The sequence below is a fragment of the Symphodus melops genome, assembly GCF_947650265.1.
Source record: "Symphodus melops genome assembly, chromosome: 1".
NCBI classification, from domain to species: domain Eukaryota; kingdom Metazoa; phylum Chordata; class Actinopteri; order Labriformes; family Labridae; genus Symphodus; species Symphodus melops.
In genome coordinates, this window is record NC_136691.1 from 42,309,950 (window position 1) to 42,329,676 (window position 19,727).

The following is a 19,727-nucleotide window of genomic DNA, read 5'->3' on the forward strand; positions in this document are numbered from 1 at the left end:
AAAGACTTTTCAGCTTAGAAGGTGAAAAGGGGGGGAAGGGTGCAAACCAGGTCATTAGATATTTGTATTTTCAATACTGAAAAAAACAGACAATAATCAAATAGAAAAAAAAACAAATGTATTGCAAATGTTAAACCACAGGGGAAAACAAACACTTTTCAGATCTTGAGAATAATGTAAATAATGTAAAAACCTCTTCAACAGCCCCGTATGACTGGTTAAAGTGTATGTTCCTCAATGCTTTGTCAGGACTGTATGTACACACACAACCTTTGGCTGTTGTGCAGGAGTTAATGAATTCAGACGTGAGTGTGAATCAGTAACAAAGTATTAGGACTTAGTCATGATGACTGGGTCTGGTCCTACAGAGTCTACATGTGAACACCTCAAACTCTGTGTGTCCCTGTCTTTTCCTCCATCAGCACCTCAGAGCTGAAACATGAGCTCTTTTGTGACTCTTTCGACGGGGCAGAGAATGCCCATGGTCGGTCTAGGCACATGGAAGAGCGCTCCAGGACAGGTACAGATATAAACTCTAATAGAGGCTATGTTTTTTCAGACTTGTAACATTTATGGAAATGGTCAAAAGATAAAATGCTGTTTGTGTCTGAATTACGTGTTGTCAGGTGAAGCAGGCTGTGGTGACAGCTTTAGACTGTGGCTACAGACACATCGACTGTGCTGCTGCGTACAGTAATGAACAGGAGGTGGGAGAAGCTTTAGCTGTCAGGGTCGGCCCAGGAAAGGTGAGAAACTGATCATTTCAACCAACTTATTAACGGTTATTTTGAGTTTATTATTTACTTTGGAAACAGTGGTTAACGAGACAGTCTCCACTTCAGATCCACAGACTTGTTTGGATATTGTCGTCGACCTGTTTGGAGTCAGTATTGATTAAGGGTCAACAAAGGGGTCAAGACATGAATAAGAGGTTAAGGTTCATTATAAGTGAAGGGTGCCAGAGTAGAAGAGCTGGGAATAGTTGTTATTATGGTCTTAATCAGATAAATTCAAGATCACATTTTTAGACTTCAATTGATCATTTTCACTCCAGGCTCTGCGTCGTGAGGACATGTTTGTCACATCAAAACTGTGGAATACCAAACATGACCCGGAGGATGTGGAGGAGGCATGTAGGACTAGTCTGGCCCACCTGGGTTTGTCCTACCTGGACTTGTACCTTATGCACTGGCCAATGGCATTTCAGTGAGCAGCTGCAAACAAAAAATATATATAACGAACAATGACTGAGGACTGATATGTATCACATGATTGTGTTTTTGGATGTTTCAGGAGAGGAAAGGATTTGATGCCTCGACGAGAAGACGGCAGTATTTGTTACTCAGACACACACTACAGAGACACCTGGGCAGCTATGGAGAGCCTGGTCGATAAAGGTCTTGTCAGAGCTCTAGGACTGTCCAACTTTAATGCCAGACAGGCTGATGACATCATCAGAGTGGCCAGACACAAACCTGTTGTGAACCAGGTACAAAGTGAAAAAAAATACATACATTTAAAAATGTTTAATGGACACAAGACATTGAGAAATGGGCTGAAAATGTTTGCACTCGTATGCCTCAGGTGGAATGCCATCCTTACATGTCTCAAGCAGATCTCCTGTCTCACTGCCGGTAAGTTAAAATGCAGTTAAAACTTTTTTTGATGAATTTATTGTTTTAGAGGTAACCTGCAGAAAACATTGTGTTAGTTGCCTTTAACAGTGATCATAAATCCTCCTCAGGTCAGTGGGGGTTTCTGTGACAGCCTACAGTCCTCTGGGCAGCGGGGATAGACCCTGGGCTTCTCCTGATGAACCAACCCTGCTGCAGGATCCTCGTCTGGAAGATGTTGCTCAGAGGTACCACAAAACCCCTGCCCAGCTCATTCTCAGGTAAGAGGGACAAAAACCTTCCACTTCAAATTGTAAGCTCAGATGTTCATGCAAATAATATGAAGTCAGATCCACACAGGGGCGCTTCAAGGATCTCTTGGGGCCCTAGGTAAACATTCATTGAGGGGCCCCTCCAACCATCAGCCATTATTATTTTCACATGCAACACTTAGCACAGCACTGAAAGTAAGTGCTGCCACATGGAGCCACACAGGTTTCCTAATGTCATTGCAAAATGTGAACATCTTGAGGCAATGCTGTGGTTTAAAGTTTTTCAGCCGCCGGGGGCCCCTACAGGCCTGGGGCCCCCAAGCAGCGCCTCTGGATCCACACAGTGACCTCTTTGACTTGTGCATTTCTGCAGGTGGCATGTTCAGCGGGGCGTCGTGTGCATCCCTAAAAGCGTGACACCCTCTAGGATCCAGCAAAATCTGCAGGTGTTTGACTTTTTCCTGTCAGAGGACGACATGAAACTGATGGAATCCTTCAACCACAACGAGCGTTTCATCGCACCGACAGTGGAGGTGAGTGATTCCTCCTCCTCTCCCAGACAGAGCGGATATCATACCAATGACCTGAGCTTATATACAAAACACACAGCAGCCGGCTCAGTCCAGATTTAGACTCACTGGTGACACCACACGGCTGAAACATCAGACCATTTTAGATCTCCGTCAATGTCTGATGTAGTCATGGGATATTCTGTTTGAGAGCTGGACTGAGGGAATTTAGGTCAAACATTGTTTCATTTAATGTAACCAACCCTTACACAGGTTAACTGAATGTTTTTCTTCTTTAACAGAGAGATGGCAAGAGAGTGTGGAGAGATGCAGAACATCCTCATTTTCCCTTCCATGATGCTTACTGAGGCAACAAACACAAAATACAAAGTTCAGAAGCAAAGACGATCGAATTGACCCCTGGGGACAAAAAGTTTTTGGAATTTAATTGTTACATTGCTGAATGAATTCAGACACTATCAACTGCTTTAATTTTGTTATGTTGTATGAACGACATTTATTGAATAATGATTTTAACTGATTTAGTTTACCAGAAACATGTTTTTTTAACACTCACTTGTACAAGGGTAACTTTTCCCATTCCTCTCACTGACACAGTGACACCCAGTGGTCAATAACAGAACTGCACAGGGTAGCAGATTTAATCAACTGGTGCCTGAGTCTTTCAGAGATTAAATACTTCAAGAGCACTCAATGACTTCCTGCTACAGCATTGTTCTCAGAGGTAACATTTCAACCATAACTCACTTCTAATCAAAAATAAATCACCATGACTCGCTCAGCACCAGGAACAATTAAGATGCGCATTTATTGTGATGTAACCATAAAGAGGATTAGTCTGCATGCAATCTGGGTTGTCTGTCCTTTATAAATGAATTCATCAAATAAAAAAAAGGAACACATTTAAGACCTTCTGCATCACATCAAAATGAGCCTAACACAGGATATGCATGGCATGGATATCTGAATGTACTATAACTGTTTTAATTTTAAAAAAAAGAAAGAAAAAAAAAAAAGTTTCAGACGCTGAATAACACTTCCTTTTTGTGAGATTTTATTTTCAACAACATAACCTTGACAAATTTGTAATACATTATATGCTACTGTTTATTTAAAAAAAAAAAGAAAAAAAAAAAGGAAGTCATTAGCAATATGTTTTTTTTATTTTCTTTCTTATAGTCTAGCATAGAATCCCGTCACTAAAGCCATTCATGTTGGTTGTGATATACTGAGAATGAGGCCACTCAACAAAGCCCACCCAACCCCTCCCTCCCCCCCCAATCAGCATCAGTCACTCACCATCCAGTTCCAACATCCCCTTACCCCCACCCACATCAAAGCCAGGGCAAACCAAGCGGCTACATGCTTTCTCCGAGGGAAGTCATACAAAAAAAAGGAACACATGAAAGAAGCACAAAGTCCTAAAAATGTGGAATCAGGTGAGAATTTGTACAGGTGTGATCCCAGTACTGACCACCAGGGGGCAGTGTACATTTATCCGTAAAGGTCATCGTCGTTGTCTTCGTTGAACACTGGACCACTGCCAGTTCCTCCGGAGCCGGTGGTGGGACCGCTGCCACCTGCAGCACTGGAGGGAAACCTGAAACAAAAGATACCAGAATCATTTTATCATTTGTTACAGAAATCATAAACCTGTAGAGAACTTTACAATGACTAGTACTGATCGGTACTTTGCCGAGTGGATATATTTATGGTCTTTAACGTCACACCTCAGTAAGTTATTACCACTGGTGTTAATAAGATCTTTACAAACAGATTCATTGAATTACATCTGAGAAGACTAATTTCAGTAACGAACAACACATACTGATACTAAAATGTCAAACATTCTACCTGAAGCTGCCAAAGCCTCGGCTCTGCTGCAGTGTCTGAGCAAACATCTCATATTTGCGAATGTCATTATCACTGACGGAGCGACGAGCGAATCGCATCGCCTCCTCAAAGTGGTCCTTCCTGATCTCTGGAACAGGATCATCCTCCTCCACCTCCTGTGACAATCCAAACAACAGGTGTTATTTACATGCAAGCAGTGTAAGTGGGAGCAGACTGGGGAGATGTGCGGAGGCAAACAAGGGGACAGAAAGCACTGACCATGGCTGACGGGTTGGTCTGTCGCTCCCTCTCTCTGCGGATCTCGTTCTCGATGCTCTCCCTGATGGCCAGCTTACACGCCCGCTGGCAGATCTCCGTCAGATCTGCTCCAGAGAAGCCGTTGGTCATCTTCGCAAGGAAGTCCAGATCCACATCCTTTTAACGAGAAAAAAAAACAAAAAAAAGGTGAAAGATGCTCTTCAGCTCATCTCCCACTTTATGTTAAAGAGTATCTTGATTCTCACATCTGACTGTATTTGACAGTTTCCCTGATAACACTAAACACCTGAACTGCAAGTAAACTGGTGTGAGATGTTTCTGCTTCTGTGAGTGAAGCTGTGTGGCGGTGCAGTCACCTTGCTGATGGGGCTCTTGCGGAGGTTAGCCTTCAGGATGCTCATCCTGCTCTTCTCGTCGGGCAGGGGGATGTAGATGAGCTGATCCAGACGGCCGGGTCTCAGGATGGCAGGGTCGATGATGTCTGGTCTGTTTGTGGCGCCGATGATGAAGACGTTCTTCTTGCTGGACATTCCGTCCATCTCAGTCAGGATCTGGTTGATGACCCTGTCAGCGGCTCCACCACCGTCGCCCACATTACCCCCACGAGCCTTAGCTATGGAGTCCAACTCATCAAAGAAGAGAACACAGGGGGCTGCTTGACGAGCCTGGAATTTTACAAACACAAAATATGATGTCACAACAAGGTAAAAACTTAATTTGTAGAGCTTTATTAGTTGCAAACTTGTTAGTTCAGATTAAATGTACAACTTGGATTTTTTTTCCTCCACACCAAAGTTCTCTGAAAGAACAACGTTTTACCTTGTCAAAGATCTCTCTGACGTTGGCCTCCGACTCTCCAAACCACATAGTGAGCAGCTCTGGGCCTTTGATGGAGATGAAATTTGCCTGGCACTCGTTGGCGATAGCTTTGGCCAGCAGAGTCTTACCACAACCAGGGGGACCGTAGAACAGCACACCTTTGGAGGGGGTCATGCCAAACTTTAGGAACTTGTCTGGGTGCTCCACTGGGTACTGAATTTAAGGAGAAGACGAATAGAAACACTGTAAGAAAAGTACATTCTTCCAGGGAAACCTCCATTACTAGGTAGGATTGTACTTCAGGGTGATGTTCATACCTGCACCAACTCCTGCAGCTCTCTCTTGACATCATCCAGACCGCCAATGTCCTCCCAGGTGATGTTGGGAACCTCAACAATCGTCTCCCTTAGCGCGGATGGGTTACTCTGGCTCAGGGCCCACTGCAGCACAACATCTCACATGTCAGTATGAGGCTCGCAATGCTTTCACAGAACCACAATTCCACCGATCTTATCTGTTACCTTGAAGTCATCCATGGTGACCGCAAGGGAGTTCATGACTTCAGCGTCGATGGTCTCATCCTCGAGGTCGATCAGGTCCATCTTCTTCCTGATAGCCTGCAGAGCAGCCTCAGAGCACAGAGCAGCCAGATCTGCACCAACGTGGCCGTGAGTTTCATTGGCTACCTAAAGAAACATGTAGACATGATCCAATGATAAAGCTGTCCTGTGTCACACCGTCGTCATAAATAAGTGCAAACACAACAGGACGTTTACTTTAATATGATGTTTAATTTGCTGTGTTTTTGGGGAGGGATGTTAAGTCAGCAACAACAACAACCACATGACTGGAAGAGCTGGGTGTTACGTGTATAAACGATGTGCACAAACCTGTTCCAAGTCAACATCATCAGCCAGTTTCATGTTCTTCGTGTGAATCTGGAGGATCTCCAGTCTGCCAGTAGCATCAGGGATGCCGATGTCCACTTCCCTATCGAAACGCCCTGGAGGTATTGGTTTATAAAAACAAATCGATTAGTTCCAATGAAGACGGTGAGCTTCACACAAACCAGACAGATCTGTATTTAATGTATGTGAAAGATTCAGCCCCAGCCTTTTCACAAGGCTGTCAAAAAAAAGACTCCACCACCTATTATCTTTCTAACAAAGCAAACTGCACAGCATTCTTAGACTCCGACATAATTAAGCTAAAAAAACAGCAACCAGTCTGCTCCTTCATAGCTTAGGTGCGCCATGAGTGCAGATCAGCAGATCAACAAGATTTTATATTGTTTGAAACCAAGCCATGTGTTGTGAGAGCCTTTAAAGCGCTGCAGGGTTGGCAATGACAACAACAGAGATACAATAATCAACGACTGGTCAGTTACTGACAATAGGAGTAGGATTATTGAAATTCTATCTTTGACAACCTGTGTGCATTACATTTTATTACTCTATGTGGAGCTGTGACTTGATGCTCCTTTGTAAATCACGTACTTAAAAAGACAACACATTATTGTCTTTGAATTGCCCCCTGAGGACAATAAATAAATATGTTGTTTATTTGAAATTCAACAAATTACCGAATCTCCTGAGGGCTGGATCAATGCTGTTGGGTCTGTTGGTGGCAGCCATGACAATGACATGAGCTCTCTGCTTCAGTCCGTCCATAAGAGTCAGCAGCTGGGAAACAATGCGCCTCTCCACCTCACCATGAGTCTGCAAAGAACAAAGGAAGAGTCTGTTAAACAACAAAAGTCATCTCAACATGAACATTTCTTTTCCACGGTCTGAAAATCCTATCCTTCATTTAAAATTGTTTTCAAAATAGTTCCTGTACTTTTCCTAAGCTTCCCATTTACTGCTCATGTCTTCCCGCTCACCTTCTCTCTCTTTGGAGCGATCGCATCAAGCTCATCGATAAAGATGATGGCAGGAGCGTTCTTCTCCGCTTCCTCGAAGGCCTTTCTCAGGTTACTCTCGCTCTCTCCTGCCAACTTACTCATGATCTCAGGACCTAAAGTGGAGAGTCAAGCATTTTGTTTCTTAGAAGGAACCTTTAGCTCACACTTTCAAAAAGTGCAGATCACAAAAAAGACAATTTAGTAACAGATCAGGTTTAAGGTAGTCCTGAGACATCATTCATTTTAATACAATACAACTGATAATGGAGTAGAGGTGATCTGAGGGGAATCTCCCCCAGAGGAAAACTGTTGCTATTCTAACGTGCAAATGAAGCTTTTTAAGATTGGATTATGAGAAATGGGGACCTTGTTTTAATACTAAATACAAACACACCACAACCAAAGGAAAAATGTACATTTAAAAAAAAACTCCTGTATTTTCATTAAATTATACATTTTTTGGACGCATTGACGCTTCAATCGTTTTACCGCACGTTTCTAACGGAAGGCGTCCCTTAGAGGAGCACTCTGACTGTTTGCCCTGCCTGCAGGTCAAAAAACTTGATTGTCACGTTACGGACTCTCGAGTTGGGAAATAGAAAGAAATCTGTCACAGTGACTGATACCCTGCGTACACCATAGATCTGTCTGTCAAGATGACTGCCTAGAATCATCTACAGTTGAGACTTTTTGCTCATTCTAAAAGAGATTCTTGCTGAAAATAAGAGGTGAAATGAAACAGACAAGTAATTTTAGTAGTGATAAAGTAGTTATCCTGGAAAGCTCTGATATGACATTAACTAAGTGCAGCTTTGACACAATGCTATGAGAGACTAAATGCATGATCATAAAGGAATTCACTTTTACAGAGAATGAGATGTACTGATGCCCGCACCATTAATCAGGAAGAAGAACGCTCCAGTTTCATTGGCTACGGCTCTGGCAATCAAAGTCTTTCCAGTTCCAGGGGGTCCATAAAGCAAGATTCCACGTGGGGGCTGAAAACAGGAATAAATATTAGTTCAGATTAAACAATTTTCTATCTTACATATGCTTTTTTATCACAACAATACCAGACTAAATTCATTTACACACTAAGTCACTCATTGTCTTCATTCTGCAAACTGAATTTCCACCTGGGATCAATAAGCATTTATGATTCTGTTCAGTGAACAACAGAGGCCTTCATACAATGAGGGACTCCCTTCACTTCAGTAAATAGCGACAAAGATGTGGAAGATGAGAAGAATTTCTGGCAAGCTTATGTTTTTCTACAGCTCATTTCTGTCCAAGCAAGTTTGCAAATAAATAAGGAGGTATTTCTAAAATTATAATTATTGATACGTTTTACTTTATATTTCTATTCAGAATAATGTGTTCTTTGTCACAGACTCTCCATAGTTCTGTAATAAAGACCAAATGTCTTTATGTATTCTTTGATTAGTGTGCCATACCTTGACTCCTATAGCCTTGAACAATGCAGGGTGTCTGAGAGGAAGCTCCACCATCTCTTTGATCTGAGCCAATTGCTTCCTCACTCCTCCAATGTCATCATAGCCCACCTCATTCAGGGACTCTTCCTCATCCTGTGTGTTGATAAATACAACGTTAACATTTAGTGCAGATTGTGCCGATTAATGTGACGTGTGCAAATAACCCACCTCTCTCCTGATTGGCTCTCCCTCACAGTGGATGACTGTGTCAGGGGCAACAATGCAGTATGGAGAGGGATCAGTCTCTACCACCTTAAACTCCACAGCACGCATGCCACCTCTGACCAGGAAAATGTCACCTTCACACAGACAAACGGTTTTTGTTTTACTTCTCTTCTTGCAGTTCAGAGCAAAAAATATATTGACCTGCCTGTCAATATCAAATCTTGCACTGGACAAATTGTATATTATACACACCTTTGCGGATTGGCCTGTAAGCCTCAAGAAAGTATGGCTTAAGGTAGACCTCAAACAAGTTTCCAGTAATTCCCTCTACAGTGTCGTCTATTGGCAGGACATGGATCCTCTTTCCGTACTTCACATCAGGGCATGGCTGAATGCTGAGGAGGATAACACAATTTAGACCACTTCTTAAAAAAAAAAAAAAAAAAAAACACCCAGTGGAAAGGGTTAGAGAGGGGACTTTTCCCACCTGATGACATCTCCCAGTCGGACCCTCAGATTGTTGCGGACAACCCTGTTCATGCGAACCTTCTCATCGGAACAGGTGTCGTCAGACAGCACAATACACACAGTCTCCCTCCTCTTCTTTCCCTTCATCAGCACTGTGTCTCCACGGAAGAGCTGTAGCTCGTCCATCTTGGTCTGAAAGAGACAAGAAGAATATCATTGTTGTAACTTTGAATTACCAACCAGACAAACGTCAAAACATCCAATCTAACTAAAAACAAAATTTGTTTGGATTTATCATGGAAAGAATGTTTACCTGAGATAGGGAGACCACACTGTTGTCTTCATTGATGGATTCATCAACAATCAGTCTGTTGGGTCTGTTCTTCTGTTTTAGGATTGCAGTGGCTAGATCATCATTTTTGGATCTGGATTGACAAATAGATTACCCAGGTTGAACAAACAAAAAAATCTTGTGGTAATGAAAGATACAATTCTTTAAACTCCACTTGGATGTCAGCATAATGTCCACATTGTGACCCCCCAACCATCAGAATTCATCATTGCATTATTTAAAACCTAAGATCAAACTGTCATAAACAGCTTAACTAACATATGTTATTGGGATTGTTGTTTTGTTTATAACGTTATTTTACTGTAAGTTCCAGAATATGTGATACACGTCATAAAAAGGGGAAAAAATGACTTTTTTACTATGTTATCACAACCAAATTATTTTTAATGCGTATGTACAAAAATAAAAGCAACAATATGCCTTGCTTGTAAACTAACGTTAATGAGTTAGTCGTTTACACAACTAGCTTATCAACGTTAGCTACACCAACTGCTGACTATAACGATGTTAACACGTATATGACTATACTAAAACAAATATTTTAAAGTTTAGTCGCCACTTTCCTGACTACTCTGGTCCACTTCCCTAGTTTCCCTTTCATATACCTCGCATGCTAATGCTAGCCTTCGAGCTAACTGGCGACCAAGCGAGCCCAGATGACACAGCAAAAGAATTAGAAAAAAAACTTTGTTAGCCTGCTAGGGTTACCCCACAGAAGGACTGCCACTAGAACTCTGTCGTGACTAAATATACCAACGTCACGTTTAACATGTGCTACATAAAAATCAGCAGAAGAAATGTTGTATCGCTTTTAAGCTAGTAGCGAAATAAAGCCCAAGAATTGTCGATCCCTGACAATCGATAGCCGAGCCCTGTTAGCATGCTATCTGTGGTGCTTTATAGCCCTGAACTTAGCAGTGTGGAGGAATAAAGTTAGCAGACGTGGAGCTGTTAACTCACTACCTACATCTGTACGACTGACTCTTTAATGCGTAATATACCCGGTAACCATTTAAAGCAGAATACAACAAACAGGATATTAGACGGTGGTTAGGCCAACTTGTCTGTGTGATGCTGGCTGGCTATGGCCTTGACACCGTTGCTAAGCTAACATTAGCATTCAAACACGACAGCAATGACTGGGCTTTGTGAAGCTGCTGTCACTGATCGTTCAAACCCAGCCACTGGAAGACGACAACCACGAGGATGACAGATTGACAATTACCAACACTTTATCAACATAAAACCCAACTGTCAGAAGATGTAAGGTTGTTATCCAACCAGCGGACAAATAGTGCGGAGGCTGAACTGACTGACCCCATTAGCACCCCGGCTAGCAAACTCGATAATGTATTAGCAATCAAGCTAACTTTGATAAATTAACGTATCCTGAGCTGACGTTGGTCATTTAAAGGCCATTAACTGAGGGTCATTGTCTTTGAAAAAAACGTGTAAAAAAAATATGTATGCACTTACTCCCCTCCCGAAGCCATGGTCGTCCACCTGGATTACTTTGAATAAATAAATGTATTCTAGCTATATGTTTGAGAGGTTTAGCCGGTTTCTCGTTGCTCGACGTTCTCTGTGATTTCACTCGAAAGAAGCAACCGTTTCCGTGCCGTTCTGTACTGTTATACCATGAGCTCGATGCACCCGGCACTCTGATTGGCCGGAGGCGGCCCATCAAATACGTCAACCAATGGAGGAACACGGAGTCTGACGTCACCGAGAATATTGTGGAAATTTGGCCAGTTACAAATGAACTGGGCGTTCTTTTTTGCGTCATCTTTTCTCTTATTGGTCACTTCAGCCTGTCGCCGAAGTTATGTCATCCAATGAATGTGTACCGCGTTGGTACTTAAGAATAGAGCAGATGCAATTTTTTTGTTTCTCCTGACAATAACAGTTTAGGAGTAGACCATACACGTTTCTGTTCTTCTTTTCTTATTGCTCAAGAAAGTCATTCAAAATTAGGTGGAATCAGAAAAGTTCATTACTTAGAAGGAAAAACTGTAAATGTATTTTAAAACCAATCAAAAAATAATTTATTCCTAAATAATTTTGCTGCCTAATAGAAATATCTTCCCAAGTAGTATACAAAGTGGCTAATCGTGAAAAGTATAATCTAAAATTAGATAGATAGATAGATAGATAGATAGATAGATACTTTATTGATCCCGAAGGAAATTGAAGCAACTGTTTTAAATGAACTTTATCAATCAAAATGCCTTTTGTAAATGTGGTTTAGACACACGGGCCAATTACAGCCCTGGCAGGTCATGTCGAGCAATTTTTCATTATCTTAATATTTCATAACCCACCCACTAAATGTACCACCTACTTTACACAATCCAAACATCTGGATATTCTTTTTAAAGATGTTTTATTGTCTCAACAGAAAAATGGTTGTTGTTGGTATGAGTGTCAGTTCACAGGACGAAGAAAGTCGATCCTGTTCAGTAAGTGACAGGCTATTCTCCTTTTGTTTTTCTGTAGGCAGACATGGTAAGACCAAGTTCCTGTATTCGGCAGCGCAGCTTAGTAGAATCTAGCAAGGGGCCAGTCTGAGGTTCCTGTAGGTACACAGATGGACACCTGAAAAAGGGAAAGCATATACCATTTAGAAGGTGAGCAAAATCACAGAATGGCTTAAGTAACAAGAGACTGATTAACCTACACAGGTCTTCAATTTCATTTTTGTTAAACAATTGCCTTTTTTTACCGAAAATCTTAAATCAGTTTATTTGATGTATCAGAGTGTGAGCCTGTGCATTGTGAATAGGCAATGTTGATCCAATTTTTACCGTCTTTGTACACATTTGAGCTCATCTGCGATTAAAACATGTCCTCTGTTTAAAATGGAAACAATGGTGCTTCATACTTACTAAAGAAAAACAGAAATTACCCCTAATGAGTGGAATGACAACAGCTTGAATGAAATGTTTTATGTATTTATTTCTCATTCTAGCCAGACCTAGAAAAAAAAAGGTAAAAAGTTTACTTTTTAACCAGCCAATCAGATTTTTTAACTGTATCCTATGAGTGGCTAGCATACAGCAGTCTGTGCAAGAGGAAATTAAGCACCATGTTTTTGACAGAGTTAATAGCTAAAATTAAATTGTGCAAAAATCAACTAGTGCTCTTATTTACATGATGTGCATCATGTAAAGAGGGAGAACACATATCAAACAGGCTTCTCTATTGGTATGTGTATCATTTAATGTCACCATAAACAGAGAATACAGTGAATAGACCTTAAGAATTAAACTATTTACGTTTCTGAGGATAATGTGGTTAGACTCCAAGTTTTTTCCCAACAATCTGCTGCCCCCGATCTTCTGCCCAGCCTCCAAAGCACTTCACCACACCACAACCCTGCACTCAGACACTCTGAGAGGAGATTTCTCATCATGAAATAATCTTAGAAAAAGGACAACACAGGAGTGGATCTTCTACAGTGCTATGCTACAACCATGTAAAAGTGATTAAGTTCCTACATGACAGAAATATAGGTGAAATGTAAACATGTCACAGATGAGAGAAGATGATCTCACCATTAAAGAACAGAAAAATTGTTTCACATTTATTTAGATCCTAATTCTACCAATAACACATTTAAAAACAGTGCTTAATTCATAGTTTATAATGGCCAAGTCTAGTTCGTATTGTTAATGCTTCTGGGCTATTTAAACATGCCTCTACTTGCATAAGTACATACATGCCTCTAGTCTACATTTTTCTGCAGTGCATTTCCAATAATCTTATGGAATTTAGTTCAGATAGATGTATTTTTAGGTAACAGGTGAGATGGGCGTACCTGGGAGTGCTTGCAGGCTGAGCTCTAGGTCTCTCAGTGCTTCTTTTAGGTGGTCTGTCTGGGTGAAGCTGATGCCTCGTCCAGCAAGTGAAAGCCCCTTTAACCTTTGGAGAATACACAGATCTGTTCTCTGCTTGCAAACCATATCTGCACTGGGAATCTGTGGTGGGAAACCTGTAAAGGAACACCCCACACATAAATGCACAAAGTTGAAGTAGTTGTTGGAAGTTTTTTTTTTTTTTTTTAGTTCAACTCATATATCAAGCAAGGAAAAGTCAGAGAAATACCCACCACTCTGTTTAAATCGTACCCTGACCAGGAGGTTTATACACCTGAAATCCAGAGTAAAATATTATGGGTTTGTTTTAAATCACAAAGATTTAAAAAAAAAAAAAAAAAAAAGCAATGAGACGGACCTTGAGTAGTGAGTGACAGCTTGTTTCCAATCCTTTAGGTGTGTGTAACAGTGACCCTGGAGGAGGTAGGCAGCTCCAGTCCAGAGGATCATCTTCACCCTGTCCTCTCCCTCTGGACTCCCTCTTGTCTCAGCCTCACATTTCTCCTCCATCTCTTCTAACACTACCTTCTCAGGCAGCAGCTCTAGTGTGGAGCTGATGACTTCATCACACAGCGCCATGCAATCAGCAGGTCGAAGGGCCATGAGCAAGGCAGAACCGGCCTCAAGGTAAAGCTCGGGCAACCTGGGGAGGGGTCGGACCTCAACATGCACCTGAGACAGACAGACAGAAGTCCCATTAAAGGTGAAGAAATAGTTCCTACTTTATGTTGTGGTATGCAAAAAATAGATGAAAAGCTTGTAGGTAACTTATGCTGTATGTGCTTTTACTCTTACTGTAGTTTGATTTTCTGAGTGGAGAGCAGCCAACAAGTCCAAATAATTCTCCACACCCTCTGACACCCTAGAGAGACGACAGCAACAACACCCACTAATCACCACACTGATTTGACTATTCTAATCTGTATCTATATTTTCTGTTTCAAAGTAATGGTAAGGTGCCAGTACAAACAACAACAGAGATGCTGAGCTAATGATGGCCATCTCACCTCCCATGGATCACACACTTCAGGGCCAGACTGTGAAGGACAGAGAGGGCAGAGGGAACCGAGAGCAGACTGTTCAGTGACTGGCTGCAGAGCAGTAAGGATGGGGAGAGGAGATAAGCACCAGAGAGAGCAGGATCTGTGGTGCAGGGCAACATCAAAGTCTGTCGGACAACAGAGGTTTCATGTTTCAGTACACAGGAATACACTTGCATGAATAAGTGTAAACCGTCTGACTCACCTACTGATATTACTATGATAAAGGAAAATCATTTTTCTGTACTGTTTGTGTTACTCACTGAGTGCAGCAAACGGAGAGCTTGTATCTCAGCCTGTGTGTTTCCCAGCTGTCTGTAGACAAGCATGCTCTGGTACAGAGCAGACACACACCGTGAGTCTGTCTCCAATGCTCTTCTGTAACACTGCAACGCCATCTGAGGGCGGTTCTGGAGATAAATGGGAACAAATGCACACTCAGTTTATGCAAATACTCCGATTATGCATGTATGAAGCACGTTCATTCTCTGCAATGTTGTTACCATATGGGCAAGGCAGGAGCCTGACAGGAGGTGTGTGTATGCTACTAGGGTTCTGGGAGCGGGCAAGGAGGATGCTGTCTGAAGACCAGACAGTGCTTCTGTACTCTGTCCTTCACTTAACCTTTCTGCACCTAAATGAAACAAACATAGTTCAATCAATCAATGCAGCAAACACAGATGGAGCATTTAAACAGGGCTTTCACACAACATTGTGTTCAGTTTTAAGAAATATTTGCAAATGCAGTTTTTAGAGACCTGGTATTTTCTTTCTTATACATCCCCAATATGACTGACTTTGATTTAAAAGTCAGCTCTGACTAGCAGAATTCAAACACATGGCCCATCACATCAGTTTGTACTGTTTTGTTCCTGTCCTCAGACTGTGTTGATCTGTAGTATTTTGACTCCACAGTGAAAGCACAGCGGAGCAGTCAAGACTTTAACTCTGCACTTAGCTACTTGCAATATTTAAAGGCAGGGTAGGTCATTTCCACCAGACACACTTTTTAAGATTCGTGTTGAAATGTTTCTTTAGATCCTGACAGAAGTTATTAATTCATGTGCTCTCAAAAAGAAACGAATATGATCCGTCATCTGTAGCGGTTGTAAACTTTGTTGTAAATTAAGTAGAGATGACTATAAGAAGCAGAAAGTGACTGACCCTGTACAATAAATGTACAGATCTGCAATAGTTCAGAGAGCTGTCTCGGGTCTATCAGCAGTAGTGGTGTGTCAGAGGACTTCCTCCATGTGTCGCTCCTCCCGTCACCTCCAACTCCAGCACACAGAGTCTCAACCAGGGAGGATAGCTCATCCTTCATCACAGAAAGAAGTACAGTAGTTTTACACAATCATTTGAATTCACAATACTTTCATCTCAACAACAAACAAAATACAACAAATACTCCAGCTTGTTTATTTGTTATGTTATCTTTACTACTTTTGAGGATGGATAAAAGATCAACTTTATTGATCCCCAATGGGGGAAATTTAGAATGATGTTTAAGTGTAGCACTATACAAATAATATGTTTTTTTGTCCCGTACTGTTAAATTCAGGGCAAGGCCTGTACAGTTAAGGACTCAACACTGTAGAACGTATTTAGATGTACATTTTATGTTCTTTTAAAATGCATTCCTCTATGAGCATCTAAGAATTGGCAGCTACAGCTAATTCAATTAAATATCTTCACAAAGAGAAATTAAGTACAATAACAAGTTTGGTTTTTTTAACGACACTGCTATAACATCAAGATTATGAGTAAAAACAATTTTAAATTTATAAATATAGAACAAAAAAACATCGAGTTGTGTACATCATAAATAAGACATGATGGAGTTTGGTTTACAACAGAGCTTTTATAATAGCTTGAACAAACTGAACTGAGTGATTTTTTAAAGAGGGTGGGAACACACACTGCCTATATAACATCTCACCTTGAATTCGTTGATCGTTTTCAACTGGCAGGTAGCCAGCCATATTGCCCACTGTACACACAAAAGGTGCAGCACACAGGATTTCAAAGCTGTACTTCCCACTGATCTTAAAATGCTTTTCCACCACCCAAGAGGGTTTGAAGCATCATGATCACCTTCTGTCACCTGTAAAACTTTAAGGAAATAAAGCATTCTGTAAGAAATAGAGTTAACTAATTCATCAAATAAAAAAGAAACTTGATGTAAGGCGTTAATTCCTCCGTCTTCTGCTACTAGAGATTTGATATCAATTAAAAAAGGGATACGCCTACCTCTCTCTGTGGCTTGAGTGAGCAGCAACTCAGCTTCAGTGAAACAAGACTGAGAAGTCCAGCAAACACAGGCATTGTACACCACTATCAGCTCCAATTGTGTGTGTTCTGCAAGAGGAGGGAGACCTGAAAAAGAGCAACATGGAGAAATGAAGGGAGGAGAAAGAATAACATACATAGAAGGCAAGAGCTTGACCCTCCCCTTGCACAAATAACTATTTTGAACCAAGAAGAAGAAAAACCTTGAATTTTCCTTAAAAGTTTGCGAAACTCAGAGGAAAACCTCTTTTCATGGTCTGCGGTCAAGACATCCTCTCCTCTCTCCTGCTGTTTAAAAATGAGACTTCGTCAGCTTTTACGGTGTACAGAAAATGTGACATTGTTTGAAATGATGCAAGGTCTGCTTGATGTCGTGCTGATTAGTAAAGAGTAAAATAATTCTCAATATGAAAAGCTTTACTTTACATTATTAGATTCTTGTATCTCACATTTGTTTTTGTTTTTGATCATACCTCTGTATTATAATAAAGTACCATTGTTTATTTCCTTTGGTGTGGAGTATCGACATTTGACATGAAAACAAACAATTACGTCTTCAAGTTGTGGTAACAACACAACATAATTCACTGTCTGATATCATTTTGATTACAGAAACAGCAAATTGAAAAGAAAATGTGCCACGGCTTTCAAGCATAATCAAAAACAAGCAACACTATTGTAACGTTGAAGCTTACCTTCCACTTGTCAACCAACTCGTTGTTTTCCTGCATCCATCCATCTAAGAGAGAAGACGTGTGCATTTTATTTGACTTTTTCGTGAAGTTCCTGGTAATTTTTTTGAACTTTCCCTCATTTGTCTAAAATGAGCTAACACAGGAAGTAAACATTAGAGACTTTACTGTTGAAGTGTGGCTATGCTGCCACTTGTGGACAAAAACAGGAAAGACACCTGCAGACTGCTTACCGTCCAGCAGATGGTGCTGTGACCAAGTTCAGGTGTGTTCTAGAAAGTTCTTTTCTTAGATTATAGCAAGCTGTGAAGTGCTTCCTTTGTTTGCTTTGGGTGATTGGCCTATCAACCATGCAAACACACATAGACACATGTTATAGATCCTATTAAATAAGAATAAAATATAAATCCTATATTTTGTGTCAGATTATTGACTGCAATCTACTTCAGAAATCTGCATTTGCTATGTTGGCACACAACAGTGATCACATGCAAACACACTTGCTTTAGACACATTTAGGACTAAAGCAAGGAAACAGCTGAGTCATCCTTGAGACAGCCAGAACAGCCATTTTTTTCTGGTTGTCTCTCTCAAGGTGACTCTCTCATTTCTCACCCACTCCTTTCCTTTCCTTTCCTCTCCACTCATCAGTCTCTCTGTGTCCCTGTCATCCCTCCATCAATGCATTACCTTGCTCACTTTCCCAACCTCTGTTGTCTACCTTCATTGTAATCTGCAGGCTCTTTTTTTCTTTCATTGTCTTGATCACAGAAAGCTCTAAATATACGCTATCACCGGGGAAAAAAAACAAAAAAAAACAAGGGAAGTTCCTGACATTAATTCTCTGAATAGTGTACACTCCCACTTATAAAGCTGTACAGGAATAGACATACATGCTACATGCACATGTGAGATCTTTCATATCGATTTATTTTATTTTTCTGTTTTGTGATCATTTTCCTGTTCATTAATCCTGCTATTTTTTTTTTTATCTCTCTCAGTCTTGCTGCAACCACTCCTCTCTCCAAGGACAAGGTCATGGCAGAAGCCTGCCACCTCCTTCTCTGCTGTCCCCTTCTCAATGTCATTCATATGGCGAGATTTCAAACCAACATCAAAAGGTTTGTGTAAAAATGTCACTGCAACAAATCCACCATTTTTAGGGTTAAAGTGCAAGTTGTGATCTCGTAAGAGACAAACAGCATCCTTTAGTGTTGTGTTTTAGGCTTTTATGGTGTTCGCTGTGTTTGAAGCAGAGGACAATAGCAGTGGAAACAGTGGCTGTAAATTAATTGAACTCAACAGCTACTCAATGTCAACCATGTGAGGTGATAATGAGTCCAAAATTGGAACTGGATTTGTTGTCCTATATCCCTGCATCTTAGATTGTATACAGTATATTCCAATACAGAGTGAGAAACTATAAGGCTTTTTTGCAGACATCAGCTGCATGTTGTTGGTTCAAATAACAAGGAATAGAGGAACATAAGATACTGTATATTGAACGTCAGATCCTCATAACATCACAACAGAAATCTGCTAACTCTGCAGAGGCATACTCATTTATTAAACATGAAGCTACTGTAGGGAGGGGGTGTAAAACATGTCCTGTCCTGTATGACACGCATCCTCCCAAACATGTATGATCTGGTGCAAAGCATTCAGTCTCATTTACAGCAACTCTCTCCAACAAGCTTTAAGAGACTTTTTCCTAAAAGAGATGCTAAACCTGTTGTAGCTACACGTTTCAGGACATTAAACAGAAATGACATGGTAGCTGAAGGACAGCTTAAGGGCTTGTGATTTGCATAGTCCCCTGGGTGTCACAGGGCTGACGACACATGTGTTCACGGTCATTAAGAACAGCTGATACAGACAAAATGACTGCATGCTGATCCACTTATTTTACCGTATACATCTTGGGGAAAGACATAAGAACAGTTCTCGTGTGGTCCTTTTACCTCCGCAGACTAAACTCATTCACCCTGAGTTTCAAAAATCAATAGTTACTCTGATCTTCCTCAGAGCAAACACATTTTGAATTAACAGAGAAACTCAGCTTGGTGTGTGTGACTGTGTGATATTTGTTGTTGCTGATGTCACA

The 19,727-nt window shown here is 41.0% G+C and overlaps 3 protein-coding genes across 6 annotated transcripts; 1 reads left to right on the plus strand and 2 right to left on the minus strand.

The window, feature by feature from the left end:
• Positions 1-439: 439 nt before the first annotated feature.
• Positions 440-3,398, plus strand: akr1a1a (aldo-keto reductase family 1, member A1a (aldehyde reductase); the record flags this gene model as incomplete). The annotated part of the gene is made up of 8 exons (XM_079356924.1): positions 440-520; positions 627-746; positions 1,055-1,206; positions 1,294-1,489; positions 1,585-1,634; positions 1,745-1,894; positions 2,259-2,418; positions 2,697-3,398. 8 exons carry the CDS (start codon positions 440-442, stop codon positions 2,760-2,762), a joined length of 975 nt encoding a protein of 324 aa, XP_079213050.1. The 3' UTR covers positions 2,763-3,398.
• Positions 3,399-3,452: 54 nt separating this feature from the next.
• Positions 3,453-11,362, minus strand: vcp (valosin containing protein). 2 transcript variants are annotated; one of them, XM_079356700.1, is made up of 17 exons: positions 11,204-11,362; positions 9,689-9,800; positions 9,395-9,567; positions 9,160-9,302; positions 8,911-9,041; positions 8,704-8,835; positions 8,145-8,247; positions 7,229-7,362; positions 6,929-7,064; positions 6,237-6,349; positions 5,868-6,032; positions 5,664-5,786; positions 5,347-5,559; positions 4,884-5,192; positions 4,528-4,683; positions 4,270-4,424; positions 3,453-4,015 (listed from the first exon to the last, which is right to left on the minus strand). In XM_079356700.1, exons 1-17 carry the CDS (start codon positions 11,218-11,220, stop codon positions 3,910-3,912), a joined length of 2,421 nt encoding a protein of 806 aa, XP_079212826.1. In that variant the 5' UTR covers positions 11,221-11,362; the 3' UTR covers positions 3,453-3,909. The 2 variants fall into 2 exon arrangements, with proteins under 2 accessions (XP_079212826.1, XP_079212827.1); XM_079356701.1 differs by lacking the exon at positions 11,204-11,362 and adding an exon at positions 10,333-10,432.
• A 729-nt stretch (positions 11,363-12,091) lies between these two features.
• On the minus strand, positions 12,092-17,834 carry fancg (FA complementation group G). 3 transcript variants are annotated; one of them, XM_079349643.1, is made up of 14 exons: positions 17,627-17,834; positions 17,135-17,216; positions 16,893-17,018; positions 16,582-16,754; positions 15,807-15,960; positions 15,146-15,276; positions 14,906-15,052; positions 14,610-14,770; positions 14,398-14,464; positions 13,961-14,280; positions 13,836-13,876; positions 13,545-13,718; positions 13,003-13,117; positions 12,092-12,322 (listed from the first exon to the last, which is right to left on the minus strand). In XM_079349643.1, exons 1-14 carry the CDS (start codon positions 17,690-17,692, stop codon positions 12,199-12,201), a joined length of 1,881 nt encoding a protein of 626 aa, XP_079205769.1. In that variant the 5' UTR covers positions 17,693-17,834; the 3' UTR covers positions 12,092-12,198. The 3 variants fall into 3 exon arrangements, with proteins under 3 accessions (XP_079205769.1, XP_079205767.1, XP_079205768.1); XM_079349641.1 differs by having other exon boundaries at positions 17,135-17,219; XM_079349642.1 differs by having other exon boundaries at positions 13,961-14,274; positions 14,392-14,464; positions 17,135-17,219.
• Between the last annotated feature and the right edge of the window lie 1,893 nt (positions 17,835-19,727).